This window comes from Diceros bicornis, chromosome 31 (assembly GCF_020826845.1).
Source record: "Diceros bicornis minor isolate mBicDic1 chromosome 31, mDicBic1.mat.cur, whole genome shotgun sequence".
In the NCBI taxonomy this organism is placed as follows: Eukaryota; Metazoa; Chordata; class Mammalia; order Perissodactyla; family Rhinocerotidae; genus Diceros; species Diceros bicornis.
In genome coordinates this window covers 8,742,108-8,760,439 of record NC_080770.1, presented here as the reverse complement: position 1 = coordinate 8,760,439, position 18,332 = coordinate 8,742,108, and the positions used below count along the sequence as shown (strand labels likewise).

The 18,332-nt window shown below is 63.7% G+C and overlaps 6 protein-coding genes across 9 annotated transcripts; 5 read left to right on the top strand and 1 right to left on the bottom strand.

Annotated features, from left to right (window-relative positions):
• Nucleotides 1–94: 94 nt before the first annotated feature.
• Nucleotides 95–2,469, top strand: NUDT22 (nudix hydrolase 22). The gene is made up of 5 exons (XM_058526563.1): nt 95–895; nt 1,243–1,341; nt 1,668–1,765; nt 1,895–1,988; nt 2,287–2,469. The coding sequence occupies exons 1-5, from the start codon at nt 416–418 to the stop codon at nt 2,386–2,388; spliced, it is 873 nt and encodes a 290-aa protein (XP_058382546.1). The 5' UTR covers nt 95–415; the 3' UTR covers nt 2,389–2,469.
• Nucleotides 2,470–3,020: 551 nt separating this feature from the next.
• On the top strand, nt 3,021–6,550 carry DNAJC4 (DnaJ heat shock protein family (Hsp40) member C4). Of its 2 annotated transcripts, none has more exons than XM_058526567.1 (6): nt 3,021–3,409; nt 4,497–4,590; nt 5,078–5,262; nt 5,348–5,509; nt 6,170–6,256; nt 6,345–6,550. In XM_058526567.1, exons 1-6 carry the CDS (start codon nt 3,324–3,326, stop codon nt 6,451–6,453), a joined length of 723 nt encoding a protein of 240 aa, XP_058382550.1. In that variant the 5' UTR covers nt 3,021–3,323; the 3' UTR covers nt 6,454–6,550. The 2 variants fall into 2 exon arrangements, with proteins under 2 accessions (XP_058382550.1, XP_058382549.1); XM_058526566.1 differs by having other exon boundaries at nt 5,345–5,509.
• A 284-nt stretch (nt 6,551–6,834) lies between these two features.
• Nucleotides 6,835–10,249, top strand: VEGFB (vascular endothelial growth factor B). 2 transcript variants are annotated; one of them, XM_058526569.1, is made up of 7 exons: nt 6,835–7,151; nt 7,729–7,771; nt 8,107–8,303; nt 8,463–8,536; nt 8,723–8,758; nt 9,082–9,216; nt 9,809–10,249. In XM_058526569.1, the coding sequence occupies exons 1-7, from the start codon at nt 7,092–7,094 to the stop codon at nt 9,828–9,830; spliced, it is 567 nt and encodes a 188-aa protein (XP_058382552.1). In that variant the 5' UTR covers nt 6,835–7,091; the 3' UTR covers nt 9,831–10,249. The 2 variants fall into 2 exon arrangements, with proteins under 2 accessions (XP_058382552.1, XP_058382551.1); XM_058526568.1 differs by having other exon boundaries at nt 8,981–9,216.
• Nucleotides 10,250–12,038: 1,789 nt separating this feature from the next.
• Nucleotides 12,039–14,750, top strand: FKBP2 (FKBP prolyl isomerase 2). 2 transcript variants are annotated; one of them, XM_058526572.1, is made up of 6 exons: nt 12,039–12,114; nt 13,369–13,537; nt 13,861–13,973; nt 14,093–14,139; nt 14,485–14,520; nt 14,610–14,750. In XM_058526572.1, the coding sequence occupies exons 2-6, from the start codon at nt 13,373–13,375 to the stop codon at nt 14,669–14,671; spliced, it is 423 nt and encodes a 140-aa protein (XP_058382555.1). In that variant the 5' UTR covers nt 12,039–12,114; nt 13,369–13,372; the 3' UTR covers nt 14,672–14,750. The 2 variants fall into 2 exon arrangements, with proteins under 2 accessions (XP_058382555.1, XP_058382556.1); XM_058526573.1 differs by lacking the exon at nt 12,039–12,114 and adding an exon at nt 13,115–13,196.
• On the top strand, nt 12,263–13,060 carry LOC131394891 (uncharacterized). Its single transcript, XM_058526564.1, has one exon. The coding sequence runs from the start codon at nt 12,263–12,265 to the stop codon at nt 13,058–13,060; it is 798 nt and encodes a 265-aa protein (XP_058382547.1).
• A 381-nt stretch (nt 14,751–15,131) lies between the features above and the next one.
• PPP1R14B (protein phosphatase 1 regulatory inhibitor subunit 14B) lies at nt 15,132–17,496 on the bottom strand. Its single transcript, XM_058526571.1, is given in 6 exon segments — nt 15,132–15,469; nt 15,560–15,592; nt 15,877–15,960; nt 17,071–17,352; nt 17,354–17,460; nt 17,463–17,496. Coding segments are annotated over 6 exon segments (609 nt in total). The 3' UTR covers nt 15,132–15,400.
• Between the last annotated feature and the right edge of the window lie 836 nt (nt 17,497–18,332).

The following is an 18,332-nucleotide window of genomic DNA, read 5'->3' as shown; positions in this document are numbered from 1 at the left end:
GGGGTCGGGCACTTCCGTTCCGGGGAAAGGGGCGGAGCCTGCAGGCCGCGGTGAGTGCCGGCTGGAGGCCTAGCTTCCGGACCCTAGGAGGGGTCCCGGCGCGTCGGGGGTTGGAGGCAGGATCCCGGGGTTTGGGAGACTTGGGCGTTAGGGGGTGACTGGACCCAGGCCCTCTGGCTGGTAGGGATGCCCGGGAGTCCCAGGGATGTCTGGCAGCAGGAGTCTCGGGGCTCTTGCGGGATGATGCTAAGACGCTCTACTGCCCAGGGAGTGGTCAGGGGGCTGCAGGAGGGCTGGGAGTACCCTCAGGAGGTCTGTGGCAGAGGGGGCCAGCTACCAGGCCCAAGGGTGGCTATGGGTCCCCCAGGACGACAGGCCTTGCTGTGTCCTCCCCCAGAGCTGCCCTGTCCAGACCATGGACCCTGAGGTGTCCCTGCTGCTGCAGTGTCCCCCTGGGGGGCTGCCCGAGGAGCAAGTCGGGGCTGAGCTGAGCCCAGCCTATGACCGTCGGCCACTGCCAGGAGGGGACAAGGCCATCGCTGCCGCCTGGGAGAGCCGGCTACAGGCCCAGCCCTGGCTCTTTGACGCCCCCAAGTTCCGCCTGCATTCCGCCACCCTGGCGCCCGTTGGCTCCCCGGGGCCACAGCTGCTCCTGCGCCTGGGCCTTACTTCCTACCGAGACTTCCTGGGCACCAACTGGGCCAGCTCAGCTGCCTGGCTGCGACAGCAGGGGGCCACCGACTGGGGTGACAAGCAAGCCTACCTGGCGGACCCGCTGGGGGTGGGCGCTGCACTGGCCACCGCTGATGACTTCCTTGTCTTCCTGCGCCGCTCTCAGCGGGTGGCCGAGGCACCTGGGCTGGTGGATGTGCCTGGTGGGCACCCTGAGCCTCAGGTGAGATGCCAGGCTGGGCGCAAAGGCACGAAGACGCAGACAGCTCAGCTTTGTTTCCTCATCCCTTAAAGGGGGAATTGGCTTGGCGCTTCTCCCAAAGTCTCTGCTCAGGGCAGCCCCTCAGTTGCCCTGCTGACCCCTGCCCGAGACCTTGGGAAGCTAGGGGATGGGGGAGGGGTGGGCAGAGGACCTAGCTGGACCTTTAGTTGTCCATCTGGAAAAGGAGGTCCTGGGTCAGGGGATCACCAAAACTCTCTGTGTCCAGCCAGGCCCTCAGGGCCAGCAACTATGGGGGAAGGCAGGGCGGGAAGAGGTAGGCAGCAGGGGCTGAGCCTGACCTCTCACAGGCCCTGTGCCCTGGTGACAGCCCCCTGCACACGGACCTCCCTGGGGAGCTGGTGGTGCATGAGCTCTTCTCCAGTGTCCTCCAGGAGATCTGCGATGAGGTAAGTGGGGGCCGGCCTGGATGGGGTGGTGGGCAAGGAGAGGGGGGTAGAACATGCCAGAATTCCTCAGGTCTGGGATGGCAGGAGGGTCTGTGGGCATCTGACACTACATCGACTTCCCTTGGGTGACCCTGGGCAAATTGTTCAATCTCTCTCGTTCTGTTTTCCTATCTGTAAAATGAACATGCCCAAGATCTGACATTCTGCGATGCTGGGCACTTGAGCTACAAACTGTAAAGTGCTGTACAAGGGTAATGGGCTGCTCTCGGTTGAGAGGGGCAGGGATGCGGGCAGCGGGCACTGACAGGTGGGACCCCCGGCCACAGGTGAACCTGCCGCTGCTCACCCTGAGCCAGCCGCTGCTATTGGGCATCGCCTGCAATGAGACCAGTGCCGGTCGTGCCAGTGCAGAGTTCTACGTCCAGTGAGTGAGCTTGGGGGACAAGGTCCCGGGTCCTGGGGTAGGTGGGTGGTTGCGGGGCATGGCTGAGGCAGCAGGGGCTCCACAGGGACCCTCCAGGGACTCGGCACACACTCTCATGTCCTTGTCCAGGTGCAGCCTGACTTCTGAGCAGGTGAGGAAGCACTACACGAGTGGGGGACCTGAGGCCCACGAGTCCACGGGAATCATCTTTGTGGAGACACAGGTGCGAGGTGGCAACGTGTGTCTTGCTTGGACAAGGAGCTGGGGTGGGGGCTTGCAGAGGCCAGGACTGCCCCCTGGGGATGGATCAGACGGAGGCTCCCAGATCTCTCAGAACTTTCCTCTGGAGCCCCAAGGCCTCATTGGGGATGCCTTCAGCCCAAGGGAGAGGGCCAGGGACCTGTTCAGCCCCCTCGACATGTCTCCCTAGGGACAGGGCAGTACAGAGGGCTCTGCGGCTCAGGAACTGGGCACAGCTCCTGCGGGAGACCTGAGGGATGTCTGGGTCTGTCTCCCCATAGAGCGTGCGGAGGTTGCAGGAGACAGAAATGTGGGCTGAGCTCTGCCCCTCGGCCAAAGGCGCCATCTTCCTCTACAACCGGGTCCAGGGAAGTCCCACCTGAGTCACCTTAGGGTCCCAGCCCAATCACTACAGCTCGGAAGACAATAAAGGACTTTATTCTTGATAAAGGACTTGATTCCTCTGGCATCTGCTGTTTCCGTGAGACCGAGAGGGGCCGCTGGGAGAGCCCTGGGTGGGTGAGAGAGACAGGACAAGTGACTTGGGGAAAAAAAAAAAAGCCCAGCCTCAGTATCCCCTCTGCAAGCTGGGAGGAGGGCCGTGCCCCCTTGCCAGGCTCTGGTGAGGGTGTGGGCCAACTATGGGGAGGAAGCTGCTCTGTCTCCGGCAGAGCGGAGGAGCAGCCATGTCTGCGGGACAGGGCGACGACGCCGGGGCAGAAAGCCTCACTGAGGGTCAGCCTCCGTCCCACTCGCCTACCCAGTGGGCGCCCGCGTCTTTCCGCACCTCCGCGGACCTTGCCCTCGGTGGGTGGGCCCGAGGCGCCAAAGGCCAATGGGCGGGCGGGGGCGGGGCCGTCGCATCAACTTCCGGGCAAGTGGGCGTGGTCGTGGAGCCTAAATCAATGAGAATGTGGGCCGGGGCCTGAATAGGAACAGGAAATGGCTGCGGCCGCGGAGTCCGTGAGCGCAGCGGGGGCGGGGCTTGGTCGTGGCTCCTCCTTGGCTCGCCCCGCAAACTCCCCGGGTGGGCCGGGGTTCTTGGCTTCCAGGGCTGGTTGTCCAGACGCGGAGGCCGACGTGGAGAAGGGTCCTGGACGCCGGGTCAGAGGCAGGGGACAGGTCCAGAACACTGGGGTCTGGTCCTGAACAAGGAAGCCCCACCCGCGCCTGGGTGCCCCGGCCTGCTTCAGTTTTCCTTCGGAAGTAACCCGGGCCAGGCCCCTTCCCTCGGCCCCCGGAGTGCGTGAAGTCTGGCCCATCCTGGCCCCAATGCACTCCTTTGTGGCTTCCTCTCCCCAGCCGCCCGCCTGCCGCCATGCTGCCCCTGCTGCCCCTGCGCCTGTGCCGGTCGTGGCCCCGCAGCCCTCCCACCCGGCTCCTCGCAACGGCCGCCCGGCAGCGGTGAGTCGGGCGCCAGGGGCCCGCCCGGTCGTTCAGTGGGTTTCTGCTGAGGGCCTGCCCAGCTCTAGGCCCTGCCGTGGGTGCCGAGATAGTCGTGATCTCTCTGCTCTGTCAGGCACCTTACAAGCTGTGTCAGGTAACCCTCACCTTCACTGCTGGGGACACAGGATCAGACATTAAGGAACGACCCCCAAGGTCGTCCAGCGAGTTAAGAGGCAGATCTGAAATTTGAGCCCAAACCAAACCCAATGCACTTTTCACAACTCTAGTGATTGGCAAGCATCACTGTGCATGACCCACTGCGGGTAGGGGGTGGGGGTGGGGGGTGGAGTTACAAAAATGCAGATTCCAGGGCCCTGCTCTGTAGATTCGGATCTGCAGGAATAGAGGTGGGGCTCAGGAACCTGTTTTTTAAATTTTTTTGCTGAGGAAGATTAGCCCTGAGCTAACATCTGTGCCAGTCTTCCTCCACTATATATGTGGGTCGCTGCCACAGCATGGCTGATAAGTGGTGTAGGTCTGAGCCCGGGGATCCGAACCCTCAAATCCTGGCCACCGAAGCGGAGCACGCCGGCCTTAACCACTACTCCACGGGCCGGCCCCTAGGAATCTGGTTTTATTTTTTTTTATTTATTCCCCCCCCCAAAGCCCCAGTAGATAGTTATATATCATAGCTGCACATCCTTCTAGTTGCTGTATGTGGGACGCGCCCTCAGCATGGCTGGAGAAGCAGTGCATTGGTGCACGCCCAGGATCCGAACCCCGGGCCGCCAGCAGCGGAGCGCAGCACTTAACCGCCAAGCCACGGGGCTGGCCCAAGGAATCTGTTTTTTTAAACAAGCTTTTCAAGTGTTTCTGATGCAAGGGGTCTGAGGACTACACTTTCAGACGTTCTGATCTGCACCATACCCGAAACACTCAAGAGGGGAGGGATGGTTTGCTGATAGCTCTCCCTTGACACCTGCCTCAGCCCCCTCAGGTCCTGGCTGCTGAGTTAAAGGGTGTGGCCCAGGGGGGCTGGGAGGGGCAGGGAAGGGCTACCCTCTGTGTTTCCTTAGCCCCTACAGGTTTGGGCCTCTCTCCACAGGTCTGGCCCCAGTAACTACTATGAACTGTTGGGGGTGCATCCTAGTGCCAGCACTGAAGAAGTTAAACGAGCTTTCTTCTCCAAGTCCAAAGAGGTACCAGTGGTCCTAGGTGGGGAGGGGGAGGGGAAGTCTGAGCCAGATGGGGTGCACTCCAAATTCCCAGGAATGGAGCAGAGTGGCTCATTCTGGTGGATGCCACATTCCCTCAGCATGCATAGGGAGTGGGAGGTGCCCCAAGGGCAGAGGTCTGGCCAGGTGGGGGGACAGGCTGGGTGCAGGAGCCAGGGGCCCTGTCTGATGGGCTTGGTTCTCTTGACTTGCCTGCTCTTGAGAAAGCCTGGACCAGGGCACATAGTGAGAGCTAGGCAGCAGGTGGGGAGGGCTTGAACAAGGGGAGCAGGCAGGAGTCTGTGCTTCCTGACTCTCTGGCCTTCTGGAGGGGTGGGCAGGCCTGAGAGTGAGGGTCACTGCCCAGGCGGGGCTTCTGGGAATGATCTGAGCCCTTGTGGGTAGACATTACTGGGATGGGTCCTGGGAAGGGGCATGGAAAGGGAGATGAGGGGAGTCCTGCCCACCTCAGCTGCACCCTGACCGAGATCCCGGGAACCCAGCCCTGCACAGCCGCTTTGTGGAGCTGAGTGAAGCATACCAGGTGCTCAGCCGTGAGCAGAGCCGCCGCAGCTACGACCACCAGCTCTGGTCAGCCACTCCCCCCAGGTCTCCAGGAACCACACCCTATCCCGGGTCTGCTTATCAAGCACACAGGTATAGTAGTCCTGCCCCCAGCTTGCCCCCCAAGTCTCCTGGGGAGCCTCATCCCCACACTGTCGCTTCTTCTCCCTCCCAGCAGCTCCTGGGCGCCCCCCAATGCACAGTACTGGGCCCAGTTTCATGGCGTGAGGCCTCAGGGACCAGAGTTGAGGCAGCAGCAGCGCAGACACAACAAGCGGGTGCTGGGGTACTGCCTCCTGATCATGCTGGCAGGCATGGGCCTGCACTACGCCGCCTTCAGGTGCACCCCTGGGGTCATGAGCAGAGGGTGGAGGGCAGGGGGAATCCCAGTGTGGTCAGCCGTCCATCCACACCACCCCTGTGGCCCACACTCTTGTGTCTCGCAAGCTAAGACTTGTATGAAATAGGTCTCTGGAGCCTCTCCTTACTTGGCAAGGCAGCTCGGCACTAAGGGCTAATGTCATTTTCAGTTTTTTATAATTCGAATGTAAATCTGTGGCACTGGCTGCCAGGGAGTGCTGGAGCTGACCAAAGTCAGGCACGAGAAGGCAATGCACTGTGACTCACTGGGTGGGCAGTTGGCTGTCTCCCCGCCCCTCTCTCATGCACACCATGACAGAGGTTCTACAGCAAAGATGCCTAAAGGCCAGTGTCCACTGAGCAGCCTGCCTCATTCAGTGATGGGGTGAGATGTACAGCCCTTTCTAGTCTCCTGCGAGGAGCACCCTGACATTCAGAGCTGCTGTCACCATCTTCAGCAGGATAGCCATTGGACCCTGGACAAGCCCCTGCCACTCTGTGCCCCTCTCCCCACCTAGCACAGGCAGTTAGGTTGAGGTCCCCAAGGATGTAGAGCTGTAAGACCCTAGAGTGGGGTGGGGGGGAGATGTGGGGACGGCAGGGATTGGAGGACCCAGAGTTAACTGTAACCCCCTTGCAGGAAGCTGGAGCAGGTGCACCGTAGCTTCATGGATGAAAAGGATCGGATCATCACAGCCATCTACAATGACACGCGGGCCCGGGCCAGGTCTGTCCCTGCTCTGTCCTGTCCTCGCTGTCCTGGCACCACCCTCCAGGGTCCCTGTCCCAACCCCCACGGGTGCTCTCTCCTGCAGGGCCAACAGAGCCAGGCTCCAGCAGGGGCACCGGCAGAGGCAGCCGCTGCAGCCATCGCCTGGGCCGCCCCCAAGCCCCCGGATCGTGCCCCCGGGCACCAGCCCCTGAGCCGCGCACCTGGACGGGGCCTGCTGTGTGTTCCGTCCTCGCTTCCCTACCGGGACTCTTCACTCCCCAAAGCGCGTGCAATAAAGTGCTTCTCAGAGCTCGTGTCCACCTCCCTCCTTCAGGCCCAGTGCCCCCCGCCCGTGCCTCGACGCGGGACAGCGCCCCGCCCTCCGGGATCTGGCGGCAGCGACCCAGGAGCCCGGCCCCCTGGGCGGCGCATCCCCTTTCCCCCGCTGCGGCGGGAGGGGGTGTGTGGAGGGGGCGGGCCCCGCCGGCGGCCTCGCCCCCCCGCCCCCGCCCCGCGCCCGGGTGGGGAGCGCGTGTCTGGGTCACATGAGCCGCCCGCCCGCCAGCCCGGGCCCGGCCCCCCGCCGCCCCCGCCGTCCCCGCCGTCCCCGCCGCCGCCCGCCGCCGCCACCGGCCGCCCGCCCGCCCGGCTCCTCCGGCCGCCGCCGCTGCGCTGCGCTGCGCTGCCTGCGCCCAGGGCTCGGGAGGGGGCCGCGGAGGAGCCGCCCCCCGCGCCCGGCCCCCGCCCGCCGCGCCCGGGCCCGCGCCATGGGGCTCTGGCTGCCGCCGCCCCCCGCGCCGCCGGGCTAGGGCGATGCGGGCGCCCCCGGCGCGCGGCCCCCGCGGGCACCATGAGCCCCCTGCTCCGCCGGCTGCTGCTCGCCGCGCTCCTGCAGCTGGCCCCCGCCCAGGTACGTGCGTCCCCGACATCCCGCCCGCCCGCCGTGCCCTCTCTCAAGGTTGGCGGAAGTGGGGAGGCGCGGGGCGGCCTCGGCCGGGGATCCGCGGGGTCCGGCCGCCGACAGGGGCGTCGCGGGGACCTGGCCCGGGCATCCCCCGGGAGGTGTCCTTCTCCACCCGCCGCCAGCCCAGCCCCGGGGCCACTCCCCCGCCCCACCCCGTCCCACCCCGTCCCCTGGGCGCAGCCGGGGGCGGGGCCGCCTCAGCGCCGCAGGAGCTGGGCGCCGCAGAAGCTGGTTCGGTGCCCACTGTGCCCCCTCCCGACCCACGGCCTCCAAAAAAGCCCGGCCCCCCAGGCTGGGAGAAGGATGCAGCCGGCAGAGCTCGCCTGGCGGGTTGGGGCCAGGGCAGGTCCCAGGTGGCCAGGACAGGCCAGGTAAGGCTAGAGTGGCCCCAGGAACAGAGCACTCTGGAAAAATGTCAAAGAGGAGGTGAAGCCTCCTGAACCAAGGGCAGAGCCCTGGGGACAGCAACAGGGCCAGCCCTTCCTAGGATGCACCTTGGTTATAGGTCTCTTCTCTTCCACAGGCCCCAGTCTCCCAGCCTGATGCCCCTGGCCACCAGAAGAAAGGTAATAGTAACAACAACTTTGCACTAGTCAGCACTGGTGGGCTTGCCACTGCCCTGATTCCAGGGTCTTTGTGTCCATTGTCTGTGTCATCACAGCTGCTCTGTAGGATGCAAACTCTGATTCTGCCCATTTCACAGAAGGTGACAGTGAGGCAGTGGGGTTCCTGGGTTCTGAATGAACAGGGCAGGGAAGACAAGTTGGGAGGGCAGAGGGGGCTAGTGGAGGGGGGCTGTGACATGGGAACTAGGGAGAGCAGCTGCTGGGCCGGGGTAGGGGAAGTAGGGAGCAGCTGCAGGAAACCCAGTGGGACTAAACCTTCATGCATCTGTCTCCAGTGGTGTCATGGATAGATGTGTATGCCCGTGCCACCTGTCAGCCACGGGAGGTGGTCGTGCCCCTGACTGTGGAGCTCATGGGCACTGTGGCCAAGCAACTGGTGCCAAGCTGCGTGACTGTGCAGCGCTGCGGCGGTTGCTGCCCGGACGACGGCCTGGAGTGTGTGCCCACGGGGCAGCACCAAGTCCGGATGCAGGTACTGGGGCAGGTGGAGCGTGCCCAGCTGGGGTGGATGCTGGCGCTCTGAGTCCTGGCTGGTGGGCGAGCTCCTCTCTCTCCAGCTCATGAAGCATCCCTTCCTCTCTCTGTCTCGCTGTCCCTCTCACCATCTCTCTCCCTGTCCTTCCGAGCACAGATCCTCATGATCCGGTACCCAAGCAGCCAGCTGGGGGAGATGTCTCTGGAAGAACACAGCCAATGTGAATGCAGGTGCCAGCCAGGCCCCACTTCGGAGCCCACAGAGACTAAACCTGGGGGGTGCTGGCATGGTGGGACACAGTGGGGACCAGGTGTCCCAAGAGTAGAGCCAGGGTAGGCCTGGGATCTGGGGCAAGAGAGTAGGATGTCCGGTTTTCCTCATCCTTCTCCTCCTCGTCTCTGTCTCTTACTTTTCAGACCAAAAAAAAAAGAGAGTGCTGTGAAGCCAGACAGGTGAGTCTCTTGGGCTCCTGCTGAGGTGGGTTGGAGCCCAGGCCCAGTGCCCAGGATGTAACAACGTGTGGCCATGGAGTGTGTCAGGAAGCTGTGTCCCTTCCCCTCTTTCTCCTCGCACTGGCGTCCCCCTCTCTCTTCCCCAGCTGTGTGCTCTGACCCACCCCCAGCCCCTGGGAAGACTCTTCCTTCCCGCCCCAGACATGTTGCTTCTCCTCCTAGGGCTTCCACTCCCCGCCACCGTCCCCAGCCCCGCTCTGTTCCGGGCTGGGACTCTGCCCCCGGAGCACCCTCCCCAGCTGACATCACCCATCCCACTCCAGTCCCAGGCCCCTCTGCCCACGCTGCCCCCAGCGCCGCCAGCGCCCTGACCCCCGGACCTGCCGCTGTCGCTGCCGACGCCGCAGCTTCCTCCGTTGCCAAGGGCGGGGCTTAGAGCTCAACCCAGACACCTGCAGGTGAGGAGTTGTTCGGGAAGGCATCACAGCCTGTCCTGGAGCCGGGCCAGGGTGAGCCTGCCAGTGGGAGAAGAACCAGGGAAGGGGAAGCTGTTAACGTGTTGAACAAATATTTACCCAGTGTCTGCTGGCACTGGGGTCAGCATAAACAAACTCACGTTCTAGTGCAGGAGTCGGACACGGGGACACGTGATGCCAGCAGAGGGTGTCAAGGGCTGGGGTAAGGGGAACCTGACATGTCTCTGAGAGGCCAGAGATGTCCTGGAGGAGGTGACATCTGCCTGGAGTAGAAATGAGATAGCTTGCCAATTTGCAAAGCTCCGGGCCTTCCTAGAAGCCCCTGTGGTAGACATTTGTCCCACCTTATGGGCTCTGAGAGGCCAGGGGACATAGTGGAACCTTGTCTGAGGTGCTTCTCACCACCCCTCCCTTCCACAGCGAGGCCATGGGGTGGCATCATGTGGGCCTGGCCGGCTGGGGCCTCCCTGGAGTGTTAGGAGAGAATGGGGTTCCCAGATGCTAACAAGGGGGTGAGTCTAGAGCTGGGCAGAGCTCTGCCAGTGCAAACAGACCCCCTTCCTCTCCTCTGCAGGTGCCGGAAGCTGCGAAGGTGACACATTGCTTTTCAGACTCAGCGGGGCCACTTGCCTCACAGGCCACACCCCAGAGGAGGACAAGAGGGCAGCCTGGTGCCAACAGCCCAGCCCCCAAGACCTCAGCCCGGGCGGACACTGCTCCAGGACCTGGGCCTCCCAGAGGGCTTCCCGGCCGTCCCTTGTCTCTCCAAGGCTGCCACCCAAGAGGGAGGGCGGAGTTGGAGGAAGAGACTTGGAGGCAGCAAGAGGGCTCACGTACCAGCTCGGGAGAGAATGGGGTCTCGTCTCCGTTTTCAGCCACCCTGTGCAAGTGAGCATCTTACACCTGGCTCCTGCCTCCTTTCACTACGAAGACCCTGATCCTCTGCAGATAATGGGAGTGGGGCTTTGGGACAAGAACTGTGACCCCCAACCCTGATAAAAGAGATGGAAGGAGCCGTCCCTGCCTCTGTCACTGTTTGTCACGGTCCAGGCTGGCTGGTTTGGGCACCAATGTCTGTATCTCACTGCCTCCTAGACCCAGAGCTTGTCTGTCTTCCTCCCTCGTGCAGATGGAGGAAACGAGGCCCAGGGCCCCACACCAGGTCCCAGGCAGAGGCCGAATCTGTCGTCTTCACATTCATGTTATTGCCAGGCCTAGGGAGTCCCTGCCCACTGCTCCTCACAAGGGTTCCATTCTGGAAGGAGACGGGCTGTTATGGTCCGTGAGCTTGAGGTGGGACCCGGATCTGCTGAATGACCTTGGTTGTCACTGCCTCTCTCTCTGTGAGCCTCCGTTTCCACATGTGCACACGGAGGGAATGGATGATGGCTGTGGTTGGTCGGGGCCCTGGGCTCCTGGAAAGTTTGAATCTGTCTTCACATAATAGGAAAGAACACCCACCTTCCCTGCCATATCTCAGGGCAGCACTCTATGTCTGCTACTTTTTGCTCCCAGTAGCTGAACTCTAAAGCCACACGGCTGCCCTGTTCCCACCTCACTCCCACCTCCCTGACAGGGAGGCACAGAAGGGCTGTGGGTGGGGGGCTTGGTTTGGGAGACAGGCCCCCCACCACAACCTCTTCTCTACCTTCCCTTCCCTTGCTTCTTGGGCTCCCCTCACCAGCCCCGGCTTGAGACTCTGCTGACCTTCGTCTGAGCCAGCCCAAGCTCAGTGCCCAGCCTCTGCCTGCAGCCCTCGGTGCCCTGGGGCTGAGTGGCGAGTGGGTAGACCACAGGCCAAGCTTGGGCACCAATGCTTCGCCCTGCTGAGGCAGGACACTCAGGGCAGAGATCAACCCAAAGTTGATATCCAAATCTTCTCTCAGCCATAGCCCAATCAGAGTGAGACAGGAGGGTTAGGGGCCCCGGAGCGCCCACCTCCTGAGCCCACTTAGCCCTCTGGGCGGGCACCGTGCTTCATATGCACCCCTCCTTGGTCCTCAACCCGAGGTCAGCGCTGTCATGATCTTCCTTTTCAGTGGAGGAAACGGGCTCAGAAAGGCTGATGGCACTGGGGGTTGACCTCAAGTCGGGGTCTTGCCAACACTCAACCTAGATTTAGCTTCCTCTCACGGCGGGTTCATTAATGTGATGGACAGATGTGAACTGGGCACTGCTGGGTGCGGGGTGCCTGAAAATCAGGCTGGCTGGGGGACGGGCCCGGCCCAACCACTGCAGTCGTGACTCGGTGGTCAGCGCGGCAGGTGGGGCAGGCCCGGACACTGGGGGAGAGAACAGGGAGGGACCGTTCGCATGGGCCAGGGCCTGGTGCGCATCATCGCGCAATCCCAAAGGCGCCCTGCGTTACAGGGACGCCAGCTCCCACCAGACCAAAGCCCGGGCTCAAGGTCACATGGCCAGTCAATGAGAAGCACACCCGAATTCAAGCCCAGGGCTCACTCTGAACCCCAGGCTCTTTCCACAGCAACTAACTGGGGATGTGGATCCTGGAGCGGCTCAGGGATAAACAGGAGCGCTGTGGGAGAGGCGGGGGGCGACAGAAGATGGCGTCTCGAGACCCCCTCCGGGAAACCGGGCCCGCCTGACCTCAAAGTCACCTCGACCGGAAGAGCCTTCAGCCCTTTCGGAAGTCACTTTCACCTAACTTCGCGGACAGCCGCGCCACCGGAAGTGTCGCGTAAGTCACGTGGTGGCGCGGGAGGCGGGGCTAGGGAAGGAGCCGCCCCGGCAGGCGTGCGGCAGCGGGTTTCGCACGGTCCAATGAGGGCGGGCGGCGTGTCCCGGCCTGGTAGCGACGGTGACGCGCCTGCGCAGAGGCGGCGGCGCGGCTGGGGTTGACTCCGGGGGCGCGGCGAGGAGGTGAGCGGGGGCCACAGCCCGGGCTGGGGGGAGCTGGGGTGCAGGGGGACAGGCTGGATCAGGCCGGGCAGGAGCGGGCCGGGGCTCCGAGTGTCAACGAGGGATAGGTTACGAGGAAATTGGGGGTGGGGGTCGGAGCTGTCTGGGGATGCCGCAGGGGGAGGGTTCTCACGCCGCACGGGGCGGAGCCCTAGGACTCGGGGCGGGACGTGAAACCGAGGCGGGTGGGTCCTCTGAGCTGGTGCCAGTGGAAGGCGGAGCTCCGAGGCTAGGGGCGGGGCTGGGGCTAGTGGGGGGCGGAGCCTGGCTCTTGGAGGAGGAACTGGAACAGGAGGAAGGCGGAGCCTCGGGTTTGGGGACCGAAGGTGCCGGAGCCCAGGCGGTGGGGTCGGGGCTTCAGCCGGTAAGTGGCGTGGCTACAGGTCAGGAAAAGAGGTCTAGTTCTGTCGAGGGCGGGGCTCCAGGGCCGGGGGCGGAACCACGCCCCCTAAAAGGCGGGGCCAAGGAGCCCAGTGAAGGGGTAGGTCCAGGTAATGGCCCGGGGCGTCCACGCGGGGGCGGTCTCCGTGGCGGCCGGGCCTGGGGTCGCAGTAGGCCGAGAACTCCCCCGGGAGAGGTGGTGTGGGTGGAGCGGGCTCGGCGGTCACCCGACGCGGGGCCTGTCTGGGTGCCCCGCAGACCCCCGAGGGCTCAGAGTTGGGGCGGCGCCCCGGGCGGAGGCGCAGGGCCGGCCTGGGGGGTATCCCTGGCGGATCGGGGCTCCCCGGAGCCATCCAGCGGCGATGTGTGGGTGCCTCGGGGTCGGCCCCCTGCAGCGGCCGCAGAGATGTGGGTGTGCTGGGCGGGGGGCAACTGCGTGTGGCGTGAGTGGGGTCCCCCAGGCGAGGCAACTGCTGTGCAGCCAGATAGGGTCTGGACTTTGCGTAAAGGGACGGGTGGAAATTAAAGAATGGGGCTGGGGACCCGGGGATAAGGAAGGGCTGGGGGTGAGCAAAGGGGCGGGGCCCTGGCTGCTGTGGCCTCCCCTGACCCCCTTCCCCCGCTGCTGGGGTCCTCGGGCAAGCCCCCTTCTCACTGGACTGGTAAGTGTGGCCGCGGAGTCCGGGGGAGCGGGTGGTGACCCGGGACAAGGGGATCCCCAGGGGCAGGCAAAGTATGGTGGGGGTGGAATCCTCCTGGTACCTGCCCTTGTTCCATGCTCTCCCTGCCCCCCCCCCCCCCGGTCGGTTGTTCGGTCGGGGTCTGTCCCCGCAGAGACATGAGGCTGAGCTGGGTCCTGACAGTACTGTCCATCTGCCTGAGCGCCCTGGCCACAGCCGCAGGGGCCGAGGGCAAACGGAAGCTGCAGATCGGAGTCAAGAAGCGGGTAGACCACTGTCCTGTCAAATCGCGCAAGGGGGACGTCCTGCACATGCACTACACGGTGGGTGAGGGGGCGGGGCTTTGGGGGTGGGTGGGGCTTCCGGCGACCAGAAAGGACTTGGGAGCCAGGTTCCTCTGCCAACAAGGTGGGTGACCTTGGGCAAGTCCCCTCTCCTCTCTACACCAGTTTCTGTGGTTTTACCCTGCTCTTCACTGTCTACTCCTCAGGTTGGCACCAGCAAGCAGTGACAATGTACTGTGAGCTGCCCAGGGCTCTGTCCCCTTCTAGGACTATGGTTGCCAGCTTGATGGGGAGAGTAGCTGGGGTTGGGGGGGGTCTCAGGGAGGAGCCTATTCCTCACTGGCATTCCCATGGTCCCACAGGGGAAGCTGGAAGATGGGACGGAGTTTGACAGCAGCCTGCCCCAGAACCAGCCCTTTGTCTTCTCCCTGGGCACGGGCCAGGTCATCAAGGGCTGGGACCAGGGGCTGTTGGGGTGAGTCGGGGGGCCATGGCTGTGGACCAGGCAGTGAAGTATGGGAGGCAAGCACCAGGGATGGGCTGGGGGCAGGGAGCCTGGGTACTGCCATGTGCTGAACACGTGTTGTCCTGCAGGATGTGTGAGGGGGAAAAGCGGAAGCTGGTGATCCCATCAGAACTGGGTAAGACCCTTCGTGAGTGGGGAGTGGGGTTAGGGGAGTTCAGGGTGTGTGTCTGGGGAAGGCTTGTTCAGCCTCTGCATTGGTCTCCACCCCATCCATTCATTACAGTACATGCCTCTTCCAAGCCTAGCTGTGTCCAGCAGTGAGGACAGGGCGAGACTCTTGGGGGACTCCGCTCTGGTGCCCACCCTCTGCCCTCTACCAGGCCTTTACTGTCTCCCATCTCCATTACACCTTCTCCATTTCTGGCCTTCTTGCTGAGATGGGCAGAGGCCTGGCTTCAGCCAGCAGAACACCTCTTTGCCTGGCCACAGCTCACTTTGTTCCTTTGTGCATCTTTGACAGGGTATGGAGAGCGGGGAGCTCCCCCAAAGATTCCAGGTAATACACCTTCCTGCCCCCCATGCCCTGCACCCACCCCGTCTCCTTGTGACCCTGGTTCTCATTCTGACCCCACTTCTCCCCTGCAGGCGGTGCAACCCTGGTGTTTGAAGTGGAGCTGCTCAAAATCGAGCGGCGTTCAGAACTGTAGCCACACTGGGGAGGGGCAGCGGAGAGGCCCCCATCAGGGACCAGACTGTTTAAAAAAAACAAAAAAACCTTAAAGCCCATGAAGTGAGCCTGTGTGTGTGTTTGTGGACCCTGAGAGACTTAGAAACCACAGCTTCAGTCTCCCCTCTCCCTCGACATCCCCTCACACCTTCCTTTCCTGGCTGCAGAGCCTTGGGGTCTAGGCTCAATGTCATGGGGTCACAATAGCCAGGCCCTGGGTGGCACAGTAGCCCTTGTCCAGAGGGGAAAAGGAGTGTTCCTGCCTGCCAACAGCAACTCCACTCCCCTCCAGCTCCCCAGCCACTTCCAGCTCCTAGTCTGAGAGCCAGCACTGGGCTATCACCATGGCTACGTGGCCCTCAGGAAGGCCTGTGGTCACCTGGGGAGAGGCTGAGCTGGCAGTGTCCCCCCTAAAAGAGACCAGCCGAAAGCCTTTGAGCTGCACCAAAGGCATGTCCTAGCTTTATTAAAGGGCCCGCGCCGCAGAGTCAATATAAAAACACAAAAAGTCCCGTCAGTTTAATAACAATAAAAAACCCCAAAAATGGAAAACTGAAGGGGCAGGGAAGAGGCCCCTGGGCCAGGGGCACGGGGAGCCCTGCTCATGGCACCAGGCCTGGCCACAGGGCTCCCCGGTATTGCTGTTGCTATGAGGTCGGGGGGCAGCGATTGTCCTGTGGGAGCCACCGTTCCACTGGGTCAAGGACCCTTACTTCTTCTGGGGTGTGCTCAGCTTCTGCATGCCCCGGATCTTGTCCAGCAGGCCAGAGATGAAGGCCTGGACAGGAGGGAGGATGTCAGGGAGACGAGACCCCAAGAGCACAAGAGCCCAGGCTGCTCTCACCCTCCCTCTGGGGAAACCACTTACCTCTGTGGGTTTGTAACAGTCAACCAGCAGCTCCTAGTGGAGGAATAAGTGTAATTCCTGAGTTCTCAGGAACAGGCCTAGAGTTCACCTATACCCACTTCCATGGGACTGGGCTGCCCTGAGGCACAGGAGATGCCACAGTCACTCCACAGCTAGGCGAGTACCATTAGCCCCACTTGAAGGCGGCAGAAGCTGAGACCCAAGATTACGGAGCTGGCTCACTTGGACCAAGAAGACCTGGCTCCGGAGCCATGCTTACCTAAGAGACAGGACCTCCAGGCAGCCCTCTACTTCCTGCCCACCCGCCCCTCTCTCACCTTGACCCTGGCAGCCCGGGTATCATCACTCTCCATGTCCAGGAGCTCATCCACGTCAATCTCCAGCTCTGGGATCTCCTCTTCCTGGGGTGGGGGTGGGGGTGGGGGAGGAGGGAGAGACAAGGGCCTGAGTTGGGAGAGGGCGTGAGGGGCTGTCCGGCCGAGGCCCCTGCCCTGCTGCGGGCCGAGCCAGCCCTCTTTGCCCAGCAGACAGCAGCAGCTGCTCCGAGGAAGAAAACAGCTCAGGCCCGTGCCAAGGCAAACTGCCTGATGGGGGGGGAGCTTCCTGTCCCTGCCACTGGGCACCCTGGGTGCCAGATGAGGCCAGACAGCTAGGGCTGGGGACCCTGCAGATGGGTCTCCCCAACTTCCGGGCCCCCCATCTCTACCAGAGCACAGGTGGGGCCAGCTGTCCCAGCTCATCACAGCCCCTTCCCCTCCCCCAAACACCTGTCGCCGCTTCCCGGGAGTGAGGAGGAAGTGAAGGGTGAGGGGTCAGTGGGAAGGACCCAGGCCTGGTAAAGGGGAAACAAAGAGCCCATGCTTTGCTGAGGGAGGGGGTGCCTGCCACCCCTTCCCCGCCAGGAAGCGTCTATCAGTCAGGAGTCGGCTGCATTCCAGGGCTGGGCTAGGGTAGGCAGCAAGGGGCAAGCCCACTCCTCCACCCTACCCCCTGGGGCCTGAGTCACCATTTGAGCAAGGAAAGAGTCATGGGGTGGAGAACTAGAACCCAGACAGCTGGCTAGCCTGCCCCCACGCCAACCAAGGTGGAGTTCCAGGATAGCCCATCAGAGTAGTCCAGACCCTTATCAGTACCCCACCAAGGAGGGTAGCCCCTTTTAACCAGCCTAGGCTAGCAGGCACTAGGAAGAACCTCCTTCCACGGCCAGCCCAGGCTAGCCCCATGCCTCCTGCCCAAGGCCCGAGCTATCCCTTCTAGAGGCTTCTAGAGGACCCCAAGCTTGACCAGGGTAGTGGCATGAGGAAGGCAGCGTCTGAGGCAGCGTAGAAGGCAGAAGTGACTTAGGTGAGATAAGAAAGAGCATACACTGGGGGCGGGGAGTAGAGAGGAGGGGAGGGCGCGGAAGCGGAGCGCCCATTGACTCCGGGTGACAGGCAGGTTCAAGGTGGGGTTCCTAGGCGGCCCGACTTGGGACCGATTTTAGGGTGTCGACGCAGGGTGGGGACACACACCTGGCAGTCGTAGAGGCGAGTGAGCTGCTCCAGGATCCACTCCTCCAGGTTGAGGCGCTTCCGTAGCTCCTTGCGGTCGTACTTGACCGTGACCTTCCCCTGGCGCCTCACCGGGCCCTCGTCGTCCGCGCCGCCCGGGCCCTCGCCTGCAGCCCCGGGGGGGCTCTGAAAGTAGACGCGGGGCCCTGGGCCGCCACTGCCCGGCCGGGGAGCTGGGGCCGCCAACGCCGCGCCCCCCGCGGGGCCGCTGTCCGCCATGGCGGCCGCCGGGGCCACGTGCGCGCGTCGGGCCCCTCCCTGCGCCGCCGCCTCCCGGACGCCCGCCGGCTGGCTCCGGGCCGCTGGCTCGGGTTAGCTCGTGGGCTCGGCTCCGCGCGGCTCCGCGGCGAGGGCGGCGGCGGGGGCGCCCGGGGGCAGCTGCAGCATGCGGAGCCCCCGGGCCTGGCCTGGCCGCGCCCCGCCCCCTCCCCGCCGATCCGCCCGCCCTTTGTCCCCCGCGGCCGCCGCCCGAGCCGCCGCCGCCGCCGCCGCCGAAGCCGCTTTCTCTGTCTCGCTCGCTTCCCCCGCCCCCCGACCACACCCCCTTAAAGGGCCAGTCCCGCTGCAGGCCCCCCTCACCCTACCCCGCCCCCGGGCGGGGGCTAGGGGAGGGTCTAGGCGGCAGGGGTTTTGGCCTGGATGTCCGCTATCCTTTTTAACCTTCCTGCCCCAAACCCAAGGGTTCTAAGCGCCCAGAACCAGCATTTGCACTCCCACCGGGACCCTAGTGTTCTGTCCTCATTGAAGCAAAAACAGGGGCCGTCTGGGAATGGAGGGGAGTGGGCACTGCGTGCAGGGCGGGGGTGCAGGGAGGAAACGTGAGAGCCCCCGATGTCTAGGTCCTCTGACCCTTGGCCAGCTGGGGGCGAGCAGTCTTCTCTGTGTGGACCGACACGTGGACCGGGCTCCCGGGAGTGCGGGAGTGGAGAAGGTGGGCAGGAGCTGCCCAGATCCCCAGGACCCCTACTCGGTGGGGTCCCGCACCCCCACACGGTGAAAGCCGGGTTTGGGGGTGAGCGGAGCCGGCCGGGCGGCCTGAAGGGCCAGATCCCAGGCAGCCACCGCCCACCGGCCAAGATGGCGATGGGGGACGGAATTATGGGAAATGTAGTTCGCTGGGTCCGACCCCGCATGGCCGCCCCTCCCCCGCAGCGGAGCCCTGTCCCGGGATCGCAGAACTTCTTTGGGGCACCCTCCCAGGGCTGGCCTCGACAGGACGCGGC

Bases quoted from the DNA above. Each gene is read 5' to 3' on its own strand.
- NUDT22 (XM_058526563.1), top strand. From the start codon at position 416: ATGGACCCTGAGGTGTCCCTGCTGCTGCAGTGTCCCCCTGGGGGGCTG. The intron at 1,342-1,667 runs GTAAGTGGGGGC...CCCCGGCCACAG, and splicing joins TCCAGGAGATCTGCGATGAG to GTGAACCTGCCGCTGCTCAC. The intron at 1,766-1,894 runs GTGAGTGAGCTT...GTCCTTGTCCAG, and splicing joins AGTGCAGAGTTCTACGTCCA to GTGCAGCCTGACTTCTGAGC.
- DNAJC4 (XM_058526566.1), top strand. From the start codon at position 3,324: ATGCTGCCCCTGCTGCCCCTGCGCCTGTGCCGGTCGTGGCCCCGCAGC. The intron at 3,410-4,496 runs GTGAGTCGGGCG...CTCTCTCCACAG, and splicing joins GCAACGGCCGCCCGGCAGCG to GTCTGGCCCCAGTAACTACT. The intron at 6,257-6,344 runs GTCTGTCCCTGC...TCTCTCCTGCAG, and splicing joins GACACGCGGGCCCGGGCCAG to GGCCAACAGAGCCAGGCTCC.
- VEGFB (XM_058526568.1), top strand. From the start codon at position 7,092: ATGAGCCCCCTGCTCCGCCGGCTGCTGCTCGCCGCGCTCCTGCAGCTG. The intron at 7,772-8,106 runs GTAATAGTAACA...ATCTGTCTCCAG, and splicing joins CCCTGGCCACCAGAAGAAAG to TGGTGTCATGGATAGATGTG. The intron at 8,537-8,722 runs GTGCCAGCCAGG...CTTACTTTTCAG, and splicing joins CACAGCCAATGTGAATGCAG to ACCAAAAAAAAAAGAGAGTG.
- LOC131394891 (XM_058526564.1), top strand. From the start codon at position 12,263: ATGCCGCAGGGGGAGGGTTCTCACGCCGCACGGGGCGGAGCCCTAGGA.
- FKBP2 (XM_058526572.1), top strand. From the start codon at position 13,373: ATGAGGCTGAGCTGGGTCCTGACAGTACTGTCCATCTGCCTGAGCGCC. The intron at 13,538-13,860 runs GTGGGTGAGGGG...ATGGTCCCACAG, and splicing joins TCCTGCACATGCACTACACG to GGGAAGCTGGAAGATGGGAC. The intron at 14,521-14,609 runs GTAATACACCTT...TCTCCCCTGCAG, and splicing joins AGCTCCCCCAAAGATTCCAG to GCGGTGCAACCCTGGTGTTT.